At 38.1% G+C, this 19,304-nt stretch overlaps 1 protein-coding gene across 1 annotated transcript; it reads left to right on the forward strand.

Annotated features, from left to right (window-relative positions):
• Nucleotides 1-2,369: 2,369 nt before the first annotated feature.
• LOC111159451 (zinc finger protein 214) lies at nucleotides 2,370-17,168 on the forward strand. The gene is made up of 3 exons (XM_022521942.1): nucleotides 2,370-2,433; nucleotides 13,979-14,137; nucleotides 15,481-17,168. Exons 2-3 carry the CDS (start codon nucleotides 14,011-14,013, stop codon nucleotides 17,163-17,165), a joined length of 1,812 nt encoding a protein of 603 aa, XP_022377650.1. The 5' UTR covers nucleotides 2,370-2,433; nucleotides 13,979-14,010; the 3' UTR covers nucleotides 17,166-17,168.
• The last annotated feature ends 2,136 nt before the right edge of the window (nucleotides 17,169-19,304 follow it).

Raw genomic sequence — 19,304 nt, forward strand, 5'->3', positions numbered from 1 at the left:
AGTCATAGAAATTCAGGTGTTCATTTCCTGGTGGAGGCCAGAGGGGTAGGCTCTGGACCACCTACTTCTGCCAAACATTGAACTATAAACATAGTTAATATATATAATTTCCTATGTGCCAGGGACCAGTTTAAACATTTCAAGGACATTAACTCAGTTAATTCTAACAACAAACTTGTAAAATAGTTACTATTATTGTGCCTATTTTAAAGATTACACCAAAAGGCTGTCATGCAGACAAGATCACATCATAAGTGGGTGGTATTGTCAGAATAGAATCCAAGGAGTCCCTTGCTTTTAAAGACTACTCTAAAAAAGTGTTCCTTACGTAAAAGTCGAATACTACTGATCCAGCTTAAGTTTGAGAAAAAGTGCTTTAAGGTAATGAAAACATTTTCCTAAGAGAACACTGAACAAGATAATAGAAGAGCAAGTGGTTGGATCTCTTTCTGGGGCTCTTTCCTATGGCGCCGCCTCGGTCCCACCTTGTCTTTCTCCTCTCAGCCTGCAGTCTCCAGAGAAGTCCAGTACTTGGCAAGAAAAGGGCGGGGAGGAAAGCGCGACCCCGCCACCGAGTCAGCAGGAGCCAAGAGGGTCCCGGGAAACAGCAACCTGGAATTTGAAAGGTCCTCTTCCCGGCGGCGCGACTCCAACCTCGAGTTTAGGGACAATGCTAGGACCAGAGCTAGTGGGGTGCCTATTCCGCCAAAGGCGTGGGAAAGCGGGCTCAAGCATCCCTCGCCCGCAAAGGCGAAGTGACAGCAATGGTTTCCCCCAGGTTTCCTGTTGGGGGGGGTCCCCACTCGCGGGTTCTGCGGGTCCCGGAATTCTCCGAGACTGGCCAGAATCCCCAGCCCTGTCCCTTTCCCAGGGGACCTAAAAGCTCCTAGAACAGTCCTAGGTCGTTAGCATTGGTGTGGCTGCACCCCAGCCTCTTCTCAGAGAGCGGAGGGTACAGGTCTTCTGCCCGCCGAGCTAGCGGCTGAGAGCCGGACTGCGCCCGGAGGCTTCCCAGCCAATCAGGAGCCACGTTCTCCGGCGCTCTCCTTTCCGCCCCGCCCCTCTCGTCTCCATGGAAACGGTCCTAGTGTCTATGCCGAAGCCCGGGGCTTCCATTTCGGTCTAGCGGGGCTGCGGCCATTGTTTGTGTAGATAGTCAATTTTGGCCGGTCCCATCCCCCTCAGAGGCTCCATAAGTGACGCGGACTCTCGGGAGCACCGAGCCAGAAGCGGACAAGGGCGGGGAGAGCTGTGGCTGAAGAAAGAGTGGCAGAAAAGGGAGGGTGAGGGGCCGAGAAGCGGCTCTGGCTTAGAAATCCCGAAGACACCAGTGTAGGTGGGTCCTTCACGGCCGCACTCCTCAAGTTAAAACCGAATATGGGGAAGGGGAGAGGAGGACAGAGGTAGTTTGGACCTTGGCGCCGGGGTGCTCAGGGTTGGAAAGTGTTGGGGCGGAGCTGGAAGTCGGGGTCGGGGGTCTGGAAGTGGGACGGAGGCCGCGCGCGTCTTCGCTGCGGAAGCGGAGGCCGCGCAGACCCGTGGCCCTGGCGCGGGCAGATCCCGCTCCTAGAGCACGGTTTGTGTGTCTGAATGCAAAAACACTCGGGCAGCCCGCCTTGGGGGAGCCCGAACCTGTGCTGCTCTTGAAACGTCCATGAATCGTTTTTTGTTTTTGTTTTGTTTTGCTTTTTCTCTCTAGAGAAAGAGGGCTCTTAACTGTTTATCATTTTCCCCAGGGACCTGTGATCACCAAGGCAGAACCGGGTAGCAAAGGCTCATGCCCCCATTTTACAGGTGAGGAAAGTGAGGCCCTGGGAGGTCTAGAAGAAACCATTTTCCAGGTTCTACAAGTGGTTAGTAATAGACTTGAGACTGATCAGGTCCTTGGAATGCTAGATCTGGGACCCTTTTTTAAGGTTCTAATACTCTGATAGTAAATCCAGTATTTCTATTGTAGTAAGTACAGGAAAGCAATGGAACTATCTTCCTACTTAACAATGATGATTGAACAAAACAAGAAAAATACTTTTAGAAAGAAACTAAGTGTCGCATTTCTATTATTTTATATACTTGTTAATAATTAAGAAAGCTTTGGGACTCCGGTTAAATTACACAGAGAGCATCTGCATCCCTGGAGGGATCTTGGTAAGATCAAATTCTGTTTTCATGCCCAAACTAAAAATGTACCTTTGAAGTTTTTAAAGGTTCAGAAATAAAGTCCTTGGTGCCAGTTGGCATAACTCTCCTATCTAGCCCTTGAAACAGAACAGTATATGGGGATTGTAGTGAGTTTGGGAACTGTAAGATATGCCCAAACTTTCATTCCTCCTTTCTTCTCCCTCAGCTCAGACTCCTCAAAACTCCACCCTTCCCCAAAAGAGGAGCATGAAAGAGGAAGGAATGTTCACTACTTTCCTCATAGTCTGATCCCAGGTGAGTAGGATTGCCTTTTCTTTATAAAATGCCTCTGAATTCTCCACGGGTGGTGGGAGTTAAGAGGGAGCAGCAGTGGGGATGGATGGACCAGACAGAATAGAAAATATTCCTCACTTGCCTGAGAAGCTTCCAAGCCTCCTACGTAGCATTTCCCCGCCTCCCACCCAGTCTCTTTTTCCAACATTTACTTGTTTATTCAGCAGGTCATCCAGGTCTGTTGTATAATATGTACTGTTCTTGATGCTCTGAGATAGGGAAATATATAAGAATGTCTTTTCTTAACGTTGGGGAGGTAAGCCATATGAGGTTAATAATAATTTCTCAAGTTATACATTAAACAGTGTCACAATGAATGGCATTTAAAAGAAACAGAAGCTCAGGTTTGAAAAATCATGAATAGGAAGATATTCTAGACAGGAAGATGATCATTTAGTCTCAGGCAGGAATTGAGGGGAAAATAAGAAAACTGAGCTAGTAACTAACTGTAGAGCATTTAAATATGCATGTATAAGGTGAGGCCACATTGTGGAAGGCTGTTGATGTTTAATTGGTTACTTATTGTTGTGCACCACTCAGTCTTCTGCACGTCAAAAGAGGGAGCCATTACCGACGTTTGGATCTATTTACTTATAGTCTTTTATCTAATATTTGATATACATACATAATCTGTATAGACACATATACATACATATATGTACATGTACAAATATAGACACATAGGTAATCTAACATATATGCATGTAGAGAGATTATGTATTAAAAAAATTTGAACATGATAAATAAGCTCCATGAGGGCAGAGAACATTTCCAGTACATAGAACTATGCCTAGCATGTAGTAAGCCCTCATTGAATATTTGTTGAATGTATGGATAGCTTTTACATGTATAATTTTTCATTGTTAAATATATATTATATATAAATACAATTAACAGTTTTTCCACATATTTTTTGGTAGCCTGAGTTGGGTTTTTTTTTTTAAGATTTTATTTATTTATTTGACAAAGAGAGAGATCACAGGTAGGAAGAGCAGCACACAGAGAGGTGGGGGAAGCAGGCTCCCCATCAAGCAGAGAGCCAGATGCGGAGCTCGATCCCAGGACCCCGAGATCATGACCTGAGCCAAAGGCAGAGGCTTAATCCACTGAGCCACCCAGGTGCCCCAGTATCCCGATTTTTTTTTTTTTAAGATTTTATTTATTTATTTCACAGACAGAGATCACAAGTAGGCAGAGAGGCAGGCAGAGGAGGAAGCAGGCTCCATCCCAGGACCCTGGGATCATGACCTGAGGTTTTAACACACTGAGCCACCCAGGTGGCCCAGTAGCCCAAGTTTTAATGACTATTTAGTATTCCATTCAAATTATGTATCATTCCATTCCAGATATATGGGCTTTATTCCAGCCATATGTACTTTATATTAATCTTCTTTTTGGGGGGAAAAACTTAAGTAATTCTCAATATTTTGCTATCATAAAGTTTTCTATTAAATATTTTTAGGGTGCTTGGATGGCTCAGTTAAATCAGTTAAGCATCCGCCTTCAGCTCAGGTCATGATCCCAGGATCATGGGATTGAGTCCGTTACTGGGCTCCTTGCTCAGCAGGGAGCCTACTTCTCCCTCTCCCTCTGCCTGCCATTCCCCCTACTTATGCTCTCTCTCTCTCTGTCAAATAAATAATCTTTAAAATTTTTAAAAAATATTCTTATACATAATTTATTTAGTGTATCTCTTTATATCCTCAAGGTATGCTCTGAGAAACAGGATAACAGAGTTAAGGAATATAAACATGTTTTAGACTTTTGAAAAACTTAAGTTCTTTTTTTTAGAAATACCACATGAATTTTTTTTTTTAAAGATTTTATTTATTTGTCAGAGAGAGAGAGGGAGAGAGAGCGAGCACAGGCAGACAGAATGGCAGGCAGAGGCAGAGGGAGAAGCAGGCTCCCCGCCGAGCAAGGAGCCCGTTGTGGGACTCGATCCCAGGGCCCTGGGATCATGACCCAAGCCGAAGGCAGCTACTTAACCAACTGAACCACCCAGGCGTCCCCCACATGAACTTTTATAACCATTTGAGGAAAGATACTATCTTTCAGAACCTTTACCACCTTTGAGTATTATCTTTAAGATTTTGCCTTGAATTGCATCCCTTTAATCTTTAGTAAGGTTGACCATTTTTTACATACATTTACTGGTCATTTGCATTCCTTCTTTGACATAAGTATTGTATGTCTCTTGACATGCATTACTTTTTTTCCTACTAAATTTTTTTGTTTCTATTTGATAAAAGATTCTCCTTGTATATAAAAGATATAAACCATTTGTTAAAGGCTGTATTTCTCTAGTTGCTTGCCTTTTGCTTTTAAGGACTTCTTTGTTTTTATGAGTTTCACATTTTTATAAAGCGAAATCTTATTTCTTTTTATTTATATAGTATTATGCTTTGGGAGCTCTTCTTCATCCCCAAACATAATACATAATGGCTTTTGTTTTCTCAACTGTTTTTTACAGTTTCAAATATTTTAAAAGTTTAACTCTGAAACCTATCATATATTTATTTTGGTGCGAGAAATGACAGAAGTGAAACATTTTTCCTCCCACTTATTTTTGTAGTAGCATTTACTTTCTCCATTGATTGTGGTGCTACATATTTATATATCAAATTATTAAATTTTTTAACATACCCACACACATACACAAATGTATATACAGACCACTTTTGGGGCTGTCCTGTTTCGTGAACCCATCTCTCAATTCTTTATTTATTTATTTTTTAATTTATTTGACAGAGATTGAGAGAGAGCACAAGTAGGCAGAGCAGCAGGCAGAGGGCCATCTCTCAATTCTTATACTGCTATTCAAGTGTATTTAATTTTGTTCCTTTATATGTAGTGTGCTTAATGGAAAATGCAGAGGAATTTAGCCTTTTTCCACATTTAGGAATAAAGAAAAGGAAGATGGCTCATTGTGGGAAAAAAAAAGAAAGTAAAAGTTTCTTATAATAAGTTTTAGATACCGAATATATTAACTTTTCAGTATTTTTTTTAGTCTAGCTTAATGGTCAAAATACAGGCTCTGGACCCATTATCTAACCTTGCTTCATTGCCTCTACCACTTCTGAGTTATGTGAACTAGACTGCATTACTTAACCAGTTTCTCAATTCTGAAGTGGGGAAATAGAACTTTCTAGGGTTGAGATGCAAACATGTAAAAACCAGCACAGTGCCTGACAAACAGAATCACTAACAATGGTTGCTATTATGTTAGTTATTGTTAAAATATAATGCATATCTGATACAACTTTCTCTAGTCAACTAAGACATAAGAATTGAGACAGGGCATCTAGCCTTTTTTTTTTTTTTTTTTTTGGACAATGGCTAGTCAGATGTTCCAGCATCATTAATTATATAACCTATCTTATCCTCACAAATTTACTATTACCTTTACCATGTTTAGAATTCACTGCTATATTTAGGTCCACTTTCAGATTTCTATTCTTTTATATTGATCTTCTCTATTTCTGTGTCAGCCTCATGGTGTTATAATTAGAGCTACAGAGTTCTTTTTTTTTTTTTTAAGAGCTACAGAGTTTTAATATACCATTGGGTTAGTCTCCTCTCGTTATTTCTTTTTAACACTTTTCCTTTTTCTCACAAAAGTACTTGAAAATACACTCCCCCAAACCTGTTGTATCTTTGAAAATGTAAGTAAGTTTAGTGATGACAAAATTATGTTTATTTTTCCTACCAAAGATTGAGGAGTGTTTTCTAAATTCAAAAGCTACATTTATCTGTGTTCTAAGTGTTTTTGTTAAGTACGTAGGAATCTATCTATATATACACACACACACACATATATTTATATATAAATGTGTATATTTAAAGATTTAAAAATAGATTTAAAGATTTATTCATTTATTTGAGAAAAAGGCAGAGAGGGTACAAGAAGGGGGAGAGGCAGAGGGAGAGGGAGAAACAGATACCCCACTGAGCTGGGAGCCTAATGTGAGGCTCAATCCCAAGACCTCGAGATCATGACCTGGGCTGAAGGCAGACTTGCAACCATCTGAGCCACCCAGGCACCCCAGAATTTATATTTTTTAGTTGCTATTGTAAATGTTATTTTAAAAATTTATTTATTTTTATTTATTTGAGAGAGAGAACAAGCATGGGTAGGGGGGCAAGGGAAAAGCAGACTCCCCGCTGAGCAGGGAGCCTGATGCAGGGCTCTCTATCCCAGGACCCTGAAATCATGACCTGAGCCAAAGGCAGACGTTTAACCCTGACTGAGCCACCTGGGCACCCCGTACACGTAATTTTAAAAATACATTTTAAAAGTGGCTCCTGGGTGGTTCAGTCAGTTAAAATACCTTTTAATGAGTATATGTCTGAACTTTCTAAATTACGTTAATTGTATTTTACATGGTCAGTTAATTTGAACTTGTGATGCGTTACATGCATGCAAAAGAATATACTAAAATATTATGCAAAATTTAAAATAACATGAACACCTACCCTCTAGACCACCAAATATTTTGAAAAGCACTCCCCTGCTGACCCCACAATTTCATTCCCTCCTTTTCCTAAAGAGGCAACTGCTATCTTAAATGTGTTTATTATTCCTTAGTTTTATATAAATGGAATCACTGTGATTGGCTTCTTGATTTGTAGCTATACAAATGTAGCTATAGCTTTTTTGTATGTACATATAGCTTTTTTCACAGCTATGTACTGTTTCACAGAATGACAACTTATTTATCCATCCTACTGTTGTTGGGCCTTTTGTATTGCTTCTAGTGTTTCGTTATTACAGCAGTTATGCTGAAAATGTTATTGTACATATCTTCTGGTATACATGTGTAAGTTTCTCTAGGGTATAAACCTAATATTAAAATTTCTGGGACATTGGGTGCCTGGGTGGCTCAGTGGGTTAAAGCCTCTGCCTTCGGCTCAGGTCATGATCTCAGGGTCCTGGGATCGAGGCCTGCATCGGGCTCTCTGCTCAGTAGGGAGCCTGCTTCCCCCTCTCTCTCTATCTGCCTCTGCCTACTTGTGATTTCTGTCTGTCAAATAAATAAAATCTTTAAAAAAAAAATTTCTGGGACATTGACTTTGCTTATAATTACTAATGATTTTCAGTTGGTTTTCTTGGGTTTCCTATGTACAACCATACCCTTTATAATTGTCTACTTGTATTGTCAAGTGCTTTCATTAGTGGTTTAAAAATAGTGAATTTGCAGTATCTTTGTTGAGTTTTCAGTCTTAATGGGAATGCTTTGAATGTCTTACATTTGGATTTGAAATATGGTTGCATGTCTTTGTTTTGCTAACTTGCTTTGTAGTTTTAAGTGAAGGACCCATGTTGCATTTTAAGAAGTACTTTTTTGGCAGTGATTAAAATATATAACTTTTCTTATTTGACATTATTGTGACAGTTTATAGTTAATGGATTTCTTCATTTGGATCTTTCTTTACCTTTTGGAATAAACCACCACTCCGTCATGCTATAATATGCTTTGGTATTATGGCAGATTGCATTTGCATTTTCCAAAGATGGCCACACCTATAACATATCTGACTCTTAATGCTTGTCTTACAATGTGACTTAATCTTCCCACCAAAAAGTAGGATCTATGTCCGCACTTCTCAAATCTGGCTGGGGTTTGTGATCACCTCAACCAGTGGAGTACAGTGTAAGTGATGCTATGTGACTTCCAAAGCTAAGTCATAGAAAGAATACAGCTTTTGCTTGCCTCCATGTTGAGAGGTAGCCCTGGCCACATAACCAAGTGCAAAGAAATGGATACCTTCCATCAACAGTCACAACCAGCCTTCCAGCTCTGTGAATGAGCCACCCTGGAAGTGAATCCTCCAGCCCACTCAAGCCACTACTCAACAATCTCATGAGGGATCTGAGCTAGAACTGCCCAGGCCATTCCTGAATTTGTGACCCAGAGAAATTGTGAAAAATAATTATTTTTGTGTGAAGCCACCACATTTTGGAGTAATTAGTTCTGTGACAGTATAAATATAGGTGTTGCTGGATTTTATTAGCTTTATATTTTCCTTTATTTACTCTTGAAGTTTGTGCCAATATTCATTAATAATACAGTATAGATATATAGTTTTCTGACTTTTACTGTCTCAGTGTTTTCCTGAATGTTTTAAAAATTTTGATAGTTTTTCTATATGTTTGGAACAATTTAATAACTCCAAGTCTGTTCCTTGAAAATTTGAAAGAATTTATGTAAGAAAATCTTTGGGTTGGTTATTTTTGAAGGTCATAGTTCTTTGATAATTTCTTTCATAAAACTGACCAGTTCAGGTTTTTTCTCTTTATGACATATTGAGTGGTTTTCTAGGAAAAAAAAAACCTTCCTATTAAGATTTATTTTTAAAGAGCTGTGGAAGGTGCCCACGTAACATTCAGTTGAATTTTACCTGTTGCCATTTCCCTAATGTCAGTTCTAACTTTTTTTTCTATTTATGCTCACTCCTTTTTTCCCCTTTGGTTAGCTAGCTGGTAATATATCTATTTTTCTTCCAACAAACTGGCACTTAGATTCATTTCAGAATGGTAAATGTTTTTCAACTCCATGTTCTTTTGTTTACTCTATACCTTTCCCTTTTAAAAAAAGTATTTTATTTATTTGGGAGACAGCACAAGCAGGGGGAGCAGCAGGCAGAGGGAGAGGGAGAGGGAGAAGCAGGCTCCCCGCTGAGCAGGGAGCCTGATGTGGGGCTCTACCCCAGGACTCTGGGATCATGACCTGAGCTGAAAGCAGATGCCTAACCAACTGAGCCACCTAGGTGCCCCCCACTTTAAGTGTTTAATCCATCTAGTGTCTACATTGTATATGATACTAAGTTGGAATCCACTTTTATTTTTTCTCATATAGTTACTCAGTTTTCACAACACCATTTAGTAAATAATCCATTCTTAACTTTTATTTTTAATGCCATCTTCATTATTAATGTGTTGTATATAAACAAGCACAGTCTGAATCTTCCATGCTGTTCTACTGGTCTGTTTGTCAGTTCTCATTTTACTGTTGTAGTTTGGCAGTGTGTCACTGTTTGGCAACGCAAGTCTTCCTGCTTGGTTTACTTAAGTATATTATATTCTTCTTTTCTTTCCCTGTAAATTTTAGGGGAAAAGTATATTGTGTTCCTCAAAAAAATCCAGTTGGAATTTGATGGGGTGGTATACTGAATTTAATTCAACCCATCCAAGAACATGGAAGTATGCCTTTCCTTTTATTTAAGTCTTATTTCTGCGTACTCGAATTTAAATGTTATCTTCCAAGAGTTCTCTATATTCTTGGTTAAGATAGTGTTTTTTTTGCTTTTGGTGAATGGTGTCCCCCATTTTCTAGTGGTTGTTACGCTTTATTGTATCTGGTAATTTTGCTGAGCTCTGTTTATTTTAAGGTTTATCTATGTACTCTTGGTTTTTCTAGGTAGATTGCCATAATATATGCAAATAGTTACATTTTTTTATTTACTTCTAATCCTTATGCCTCGTTTCATTTTCTTACAGTGTTTATCAGACCTTTGATACTATGTTGAAAGCAGTGGTGACTGGAGTCACTCTTAACTTGTTTACCATAATAAAAGAAACACAAAGTTTGTCCATTCAGCTTAATGTTTGATATAGGTTCCTAATATGTAAACTTTACCAATTAAGAGGGTTTTTTATTCCTACTTTGCTAAAAGTTTTTAAAGACCATATAAAGGGGGGCACCTGGGTGGTTCAGTTGATTAAGTGACTGCCTTCAACTCACGTCATGAGTCCCGCATCAGGCTCCCAGCTCCTTGAGAAGTCTGTTTCTCCCTCTGGCCTTCTCCCCTCTCCTGCTCTCTCTCTCTCTCTCAAATAAATAAAAATAAATAAAATCGTTAAAAAAAAAAGACCATATAAAGGTGTTGAACATTATGAACTTTATCACTTGATTTCTCTTCATCAGTTAATTATGGTTTTCTTCTGTAGTCTATTAATAAATAATATTGATAGATTTTCTCATATTGAACTGTCCTTCCTTCCTATAATGATGCTTGACCATGATGCATATTTTAAAGTACTTCTGAATTCAATTATCTAATATTTTATTTAGGATTATTACAGATTTATAAAATTTACAAATGGGATTATAATCTAACTTTTTTGTATTGTCTTTATCTGGTCTTGGAGTCAAGATTACACTAGCCACATAGCTAGCAGCTTTGACTTTCTGTTTTCTAAAACAATTTGTAATAGTAATTAAACTCTAATAGAATGTTTGCTAGAACAATATTTATTGCCTAGTAAGTAACATTTAGCAGTTTAAAATAACACAAATTTATTTTGTCACTCATAATAATATCTCATTATCTCCCAGGAAGCTGGGAGCAGTGTAGCTGTGTGGTTCTAGCTCAGGGTCTCTCATGAGGCTGCAGTCAAGCTGTCAGCCGGACTGCAGATATTGGCAGGCTTCACGGGGCTGGAGAATCCTCTGCTAAGATGGTTCACTCATGTGACTGTTGGCAGGATGCCTCATTTCTCAGAGGACAGAAGGCCTCAGTTCCTTGCCACATGGCATCTTCACAGGACTTCTAAGTATTCTTACCACATGGAAGGCGGTTTCTCCAAGAGTGAGTGATCTAAGAAAATGGGCGAGGTGGAAGCTGCAGTGCCTTTAAGAGCTAGTTTTGAAAGTTGCACAGCATTACTTTTTCCTCTTCTGTTTTTTATATAAAATTCATTAGAAGTGAGTCCTTAAGTCTAGCCCATGCTTGAAGGGTGGGGAACTGGCTACACCTCTTGAATATAGTATTATTATATTCAAATAATTTGTGGACGTATTTTAAAACCACCACAAATAAAATAGACATATGTACTGGAATGTGAAGTTGTACATTATGTATTATGTGAAAAATGCAAATCAGAATTATCACGTCTTAGTTAAGAAAAAAATGTCAGTGGGGTATGTATGTTTGTGGGTATGCATGAAAAAAAGTCAGAAAGGACAGTAAAAACTATCCTGGTTACTTCTCAAGTTATTTGGGGAGAGTAGGCTTTCAGTTTTTATTTATATTACTTCAGAATTATTTTAAAATTTAATGAGTTTATTTTTGGGAGAGCAACTGGACTCAATCTCTAGTATATTAAGATTTATTTATTTGAGAGAGAGAGAACATGCACAAGCAAGGGTATAGGTAGAGGGAGAGAGGGAAAGGGCTGGAGGAGAGAATCCTCAAGCTGGCTTCTCACTGAGCATGTAGCCTGAGGTAGGGCTTCATCCCAGGACCCAGGGGTCATGACCTGAGCTGAAATCAAGAGTTAGCCACTTAACTGACTGAGCCACAAAGGTGCCCCTCTAGTATAATTTTTAAAGAAATTCTTAAATATTTAAAAAATAACAAAGCCAGTAACAACAGGCTGAGTTTTATTTTTCTGTACTTTTTACAAAATAAGGAACCAGTGAGTTCATTTATTTTCTGTTCTGACTCCAGTTTTCAGTCTTGTCATCTGGGAATCTAAACATCCCATTTTTCTTTTCTGATTTTATTTATAATTTCATTTGTATATGTTAAAATAGACTTATTATATTCTGAGTTTTTAACATTTATAAACATTTAAAAATAGCATTGTATTTTCTCCTTCTTGAATTGTCATTTGTGCTTAGTACTTCATTGTTTACCCATGGATTTTCATGTAGTTTATTTGGAAAGCAGTATGTGGGTGGTATATTTTGAATCCTTGAATATTTCAGTACATCTTCCTTTTGTCCTTTTGCTAACACAATAAGGATAAACATGGAAATCTTGATTTACAATCCTTTACCAAGTTGTTTTTGACTTCTCTGACTTGACTTAGTAGGTAGGCCACTATTTTGTAACTGCATGACCTTGTCCAAGTTACTTAATCTTGCTAAATGTTGGTTTCCTTATTCCTTTAGTATTGATAATTATACCTTAGAGGATTATTGTGATAATAAATAACAGCCCTTTTCACATAACTTCTTGATAATATTTAACTGCTATGATTATAATGATTTGGTAGTCATGATATTCTAGTTTTCCTCCATGAAATCTACCAATTTCCTTTATTCATAGTATTTACTAAACATTCTTAATTGAACTTTAGAATTGAGAATGTCATCAAAAAATGAAATCAGTTTGTCAAATAACCTATTTATGAGGTGTTCTCTCCACTAAAAGAATAATTTTTGGGCGGTTTGAATACATATATTTATCTCTTTTTTTCTAAAACTTCATGATGGTAATAAGAAACTAAAAACTGTCTGAATCTTCAATGATGAAATAAGGAGCCATCAGAAAATAAGGAATTTCAACAAAAACTTGGAAGGGATGCCTGGGTGCCTCAGGCAGTTGGGCATCTGGCTCTTGATTTCAGCTCAGGTCATGATCTTGGGGTGGTGGGATCTAGCCTCACCTCAGGCTCCATACTTAGCCTGGAGTCTTGGGATTTTCTCTCCCTTTTCCTCTGCATCCCCACAAATCCCTGTGTGTACGCTCTCTCAACGAATAAATAAATAAATAATAACTTCCTAAAACGTGCGCGCGCGCGCGCACACACACACACACACACACACACACACACAACTTGTAAAGCAAGAGGCAGAACGGTGGTAAGAGCCTCATAGGGCTAAAGACTTTACATCCTGGAATGCTCCACAGGGGAATAAGCACAAGAAGGATTTGATAAACCCTTTGAACTACAGAGAAGCTGAAGATGCATCCATACCATTGGAGGCAGAGGGCCAGTCAAAAGAGGACCCTAAAATATTTACAGAGAGCAAAGAAAAAGTTGCTCACAAAGGAATGAGAATTAAAGAAAAAAAGGTCTTAGAAACAACAATGAAGGCATACAAACAGTGAAGCAATTCTGAGAAAAATTCTTTTCACTCTTGAATTTGATACCCAGCCACTTGTGAGTGATGATAAGGACACTAAGCAAGCTTGGACATTCTCCTTTAAACCAAATGTGTGTCCTGAAGAAAACTTTAGCTTGTTTCTCACCTTTGCTTTTTTTCAGTGGCCATGAAATTAACATTCATAAGCTTGACTGAACTCATTTGGGCATATACCTCCCAATTAATGGAGTAAATCACAAAAGGGAAAAAGAAGTATATGATCTTGAAAATGGAGCACTAAAGAATAGCCAGCCGAGATTGGAGCAGGAAGATGAACATTTCCAGAATAAAAAGTGTTGGGGGAATCAATTGACTTAATCTTTTTCAACCATTACTTACTCATTTTTTAAAAATCGGGATAATAATAGTATCTATAAGAGAAGGTTGCTGTGAGGATTACGAAGTATATGTGAAGTCCTTAGCCCAGTGGTTAGCAGACAGATGCTATTATATGTTTCTTATGACTGTGATGGGCTTCAGTGACTAGATACATTATTTAGCCATCCCTATTATTAAGTATCCTCTTACTTTTCTTGTTTTTTTCATTACTGAAGTTCTTTCTTTTTGATTTCATTTGTCATTTATGTTACCTGCTGAATGGCTGTTTCCTTGTCCATCTTCTCCCTTAGGTCTCTTCTTGGAAAACCTGATCTTTGACCAGATGGCAGTAACATTTGAAGATGTGACTGTTATTTTTACTTGGGAGGAATGGAGATTCCTGGATTCTTCTCAAAAAAAGCTCTATAGAGAGGTCATGTGGGAGAACTACACAAATGTCATGTCAGTAGGTAAAGTTATCCCAGCTCTTAGGTAACAGAATTAGTATCTTCTGGAACCAGTTTTGTTGAGTATTTTGGTTCTTTATCTAGGTATTGTATTGAGATAGAAGGAATATGACCCTCAGAAATGGGTCATAAATCAGATGACAGAAGATAGAGCAAGACATCTCCCAAGACACCTAGGCTATGTAATTAATAGGTATTTGTGATTTTTATTCTTATTCATTTTCTGGATTACACTTAAAATGCAGACCTCTACACATCAATTTTGTGTGGTCCTAAATTTGTTCTCTCTTCATACTATTTATACAAGTTAGCTTTTGCTATATAACAAACTCTACCCCAAACTTAGTGACTCAAAACATTATTTTTCATGATTCTAATTGGTTAGATGGATCTTCTATCACAGAGTGATCTGATTGGGGCTGGATGGTCTGTGATGAGGCTGGACAGTCAGACTTAGATGTCTGGGAGTTGGTTGGTGGCAGTGGGGATAATGGGAATGTGTTGACCATATGCCGCTCTTCAAGCAGGCTAGCCCAGGCTTGTTTACGTGGTGGTGGTCATAGAATTTTCAAAACTAGCAAAAAGAGGGCAAGCTCCAAGTACGCAGGCACTTTCAAGTCTCTGTTTGTATCACTCTTGCTATCGTCCCATTAAACCAAATTGTATAGCCAAGCTAAAGTCAGCATGGAAGGGGAACACCCAGAGGTACAGAGTTAATGCAGCCATTTTTTCACACAACTGGTCACACTCTGCTAGAACAAAAAAATAGAAACAATATTTTATTTCTTTTTTTTAAAGATTTTATTTATTTATTTGTCAGAGAGAGAGAGGGAGAGAGAGCAAGCATGGGCAGACAGAATGGCAGGCAGAGGCAGAGGGAGACGCAGGCTCCCTGATGAGCAAGGAGCCCGATGTGGGACTCGATCCCAGGACGCTGGGATCATGACCTGAGCCGAAGGCAGCTGCTTAACCAACTGAGCCACCCAGGCATCCCCAATATTTTATTTCTTAAAATAATGCTCCAAACAGAGTAATCTAATTAAATCTGTTTTTAAGATGATTTCCATGAAACAGTCAGCCTTACTTGTTTATTTCTAACAGTACTTGATAAGGAGCAGATGCTCAAGATAAATCTACAGCATGTCTGAATAAGTGAATGAATTAATGTATATATATGAATGAACAAAGGCATGAATTTCAGACGAAATATGGAGCAGCCTAAGCATAATCCTTTCCCATTCCCACCCACACATTTATTCCTGTAATTCTGGAAGTCAATGCTTGAGATACTTGGAAATTTTTAAAAACCACATTTATCTCACCAATGGATTATCTGCTTATTCTAGGAAACTGGAAAGAGAGCTACAAACCCCAAGAAGAAAGATTTAGATACTTAAAACATGAAAATCTTCCCTGCTGGCAAGGCTGGAGGAATGCCAGGACTCAAATATATGAGAATAGAAACTATGTGGAAACCATCCAAGGAATAGTTTCGAAAGACCTAAAGCAACAAGATCTTTCCCACCATCAGGAATGGTTAATACTCTCCACCCAAGTACCACGGAATGGGAACTGTGAATTAACTTTTGAAGGCAAAAGTCCCAGGAACTTAAAATATACAAAGTTTATACCTTGGCAGTCCTTAGAAACAAAACATACCCATGAAGACTATGCTAGAGAAATCTATGTGAATGATTTACCTGGTTTTCAAGGAAGCAGATGCCATCTTGGCATATCTAGGAAAAATCTCTCTGTGGAAAAAGAACAGAAGCTCATAGTTCAGCATTCTTATGTACCAACAGTAGAAGCCCTTCCAGAGTACACTGAGGAACTATGTCAACATGACCTACTGAAAAACTCTGTGGAAGAGAAATACTGTGGATGTAATAAATGTAAAGAAATTTATTATTGGAACTCACAGTGTGTTCTCCACAAGAGAAATCAACATGGAGAAAAGTTCTTTCAATGCTCTATCAGCACAGCATGCTTCTCTCAGAGATCAGACCTGTACAGACATCCAAGAATTCACATAGGTAAGAAGCTGTATGGATGTGATGAAGTTGACAGTAACTTCAGGCAAAGCTTAGGTGTTCACTTTCATCAGAGGGTCTATACAGGGGAGGTCTCTTACATATGCCACGTGTGTGGTAAGAGCTTCAGTCAGATCTCTAGTCTTCACAGTCATCAAAGAGTCCACACAGAAGAGAAACTCTATAAATTTGAGTGTAATAAGGACCTCAGTAGAAATTCATTACTTCAGATTCACCAGAGACTTCACATAGGAGAGAAGCCTTTTAAGTGCGATCAGTGTGGTAAGAGTTTTAGTCGGAGTTCAGTACTTCATGTTCATCAGAGAGTCCACACAGGAGAGAAACCATATAAGTGTGATGAGTGTGGCAAGGGCTTCAGTCAGAGTTCAAATCTTCGGATTCATCAGTTAGTCCACACGGGAGAGAAGTCCTATAAATGTGATAACTGTGGTAAGGGCTTTACCCAGCGCTCAAATCTCCAAATTCATCAGAGAGTACATACAGGAGAGAAGCCTTATAAATGTGACGACTGTGGCAAGGACTTTAGTCATAGCTCTGATCTTCGTATTCATCAGAGGGTCCATACTGGGGAGAAACCCTATACTTGTCATGAATGTGGGAAGGGCTTCAGCAAGAGTTCGAAGCTTCATACTCATCAAAGAGTACATACTGGAGAGAAGCCCTATAAATGTGAACAGTGTGGTAAGGGATTCAGTCAGCGTTCCCACCTTCTCATTCACCAGAGAGTCCACACAGGAGAAAAACCCTATAAATGTGATGATTGTGGAAAGGGCTTTAGTCACAGCTCTAATCTTCACATTCATCAGAGAGTCCACACAGGAGAGAAGCCTTATCAATGCACTAAGTGCGGCAAGGGTTTCAGTCATAGCTCAGCTCTTCGAATTCATCAAAGAGTCCACATAGGAGAGAAACCTCATAAATGCCATGAGTATTATAAGGGATTTGATCAAAATTCTCATCTTCACAATAATCACACATGAGAAACCTTATAATTACATTTACTTAGTTAACCACTTTAATCAAAGCTTAACATTCAGTCCAATAAATGCTGCAGGGAAGAAAAGTCTATAAATAAACCCAAATAATCCCAAGCAACATTTCTAGTTTCCCCCAACTCCCACTAAGAATCATTTGGTTCAAGAAGAAATCCTTAGGAGGATGCCTATATATTTAAAATGAAAGTGTATTTTCTTTTTCTATTATATCATACATATCCATTATAAAATATATGAAAGATTCAAGAAGAAAACTCTTCATCCTGTTTTGTTCTAGCCTTTTTTGTGTGCATTTTCATGTGAGTGAAATCACACTGTATATTCAACTCTATCTTTTCACTGACTTTGAGACATTTACTTTTTTTTTTTTAATGCAAATTGGGTAGCTAGCTATGAAACAGCATCCTGACTCCTCTGTAAAGTTCCTAGGAAGCCACAAGAAGAACACACACAAAACCTCAAACTCAAACTGGTAGATAACCTATTGCTTAAATGTGGAAGAATTAAATTACAAGGCAGGACAATTTGATTGCTTATGACATAAGATAGGGAAGTACTGCATGATCCTTCACCTGAGACAGGATGTTGTAGAGATGTTATCTCTGTCAGCCAGAAAAGTCAGGAACCATCTTTTGCAGGGGTGCTGCACTTTCAGGTTATCATAGCACACTCACATCCTTCCCAGGATTCCACATTGATTCATAGCTTCAGATACCATGTAACAAGAAATACAATATTTAATGTCTCTAAGTAGGGTGTGAAAGATGTCAGTAAAAGCTAATAGAAGTGAATTGTCAGGAAACTGAAGATACTCCATCTGTTCATAATTAGAGATTTAAGCAGTAGACTGATTTATTCTTAGAAGAGAGAGATAATAGAGAAATAGCTGCTGAAAGCAGAACTAAACTCAAAGCTATGTGCAAAACTGAACTAAAACCTAATTATGGAAGAAGAGAGAATCTGGCCATTGTAAAAATGGAGTGGAGTCAGCGGGAATATACAAGTCCTAACTATTGATAATATAAATATGTTTAGACATCATTGCCCAAGAGATACTAAATTAAGTGGACTTGTTTGGGAAATAACAGGGAATTGCAGTACCAAAGAAAGAACACTACCATGAAGAGTTAAACCTGACAGCCCTGAAAATTAGCTATTTCAGTCTCCTGAAGAAATTTTCAAAAAACAGGTGTCTTGAGTAGCATTACAAAAAAAAACTGAAGTCAGTAAAACTAGAGCAGAAATCAGTAAGTAGAGAAGAACCTCTAAAACAAAGAAAAACAATGAAGGACTACAGAGAATTTAAAACGGATCAAAGTTAAAGGCAACAGAAGCAGAATTGGCACTGCAGAATATCAAATACTGTAATGAATGAACTTGAGATATCTTCAGTGTATACAAAAAGGATAATGAGAAGGAAATAATGAGAAAAGACAGGAAGTACAAAGAATGGAGATCTAATGTAGGAATAAAAGGTGTTTCTAAGAAAGTTAAAAGAATATGGAATAGAATCAATGATCAAAGAAATGAAGATATTTTACCTGAGCTAAACATATATATGTTCACTAGATTTTAGAAAAAAACAATATAAAAACCATCTTAGAAACAGCTTAGGGAAAAGAACAACCTAAAGCATGAAGAAAGAAAAATTCTGGCTAATCTGCAAAGCTGGTGAAAAGAGAATGGATAAAGAACTCCAAAAGTAAATGTCAAAGGAGAGTGGAACATCAACTTCAGAAATATGAGATTAAAAACCTGTTATCACCTATGGTATTATTTTTAATCAACTAAATTGTCATTATTGTCTAAATTATGCAGGTAATAGATTAGATAAGACAGGAAACATCATACATTTTTTTTAATGTTCAGTGAGCCACCATATAGTACATCATTAGTTTTTGATGTAGTGTTCAATGATTCATTAGTTGTGTATAACACCCAGTACTCATCACATGTTCCTTTCTTAAAGAGAGCTCAAGAATGTGGAAATTATGGCCTAAAACTGTCAATGAGAACTAACATCATTTAAAAACAGTCAAGTGTCCAAAATAAGTAGCTGTGTAAAAAAATATTTAACACACAAATGCTGAGTATAAAAGCAGATTATATATAAATGCCTGAGAG

The sequence above is a fragment of the Enhydra lutris genome, unplaced genomic scaffold (genome assembly GCF_002288905.1).
Source record: "Enhydra lutris kenyoni isolate GAN:26980312 unplaced genomic scaffold, ASM228890v2 scaffoldscaffold68, whole genome shotgun sequence".
Taxonomy (NCBI): Eukaryota; Metazoa; Chordata; class Mammalia; order Carnivora; family Mustelidae; genus Enhydra; species Enhydra lutris.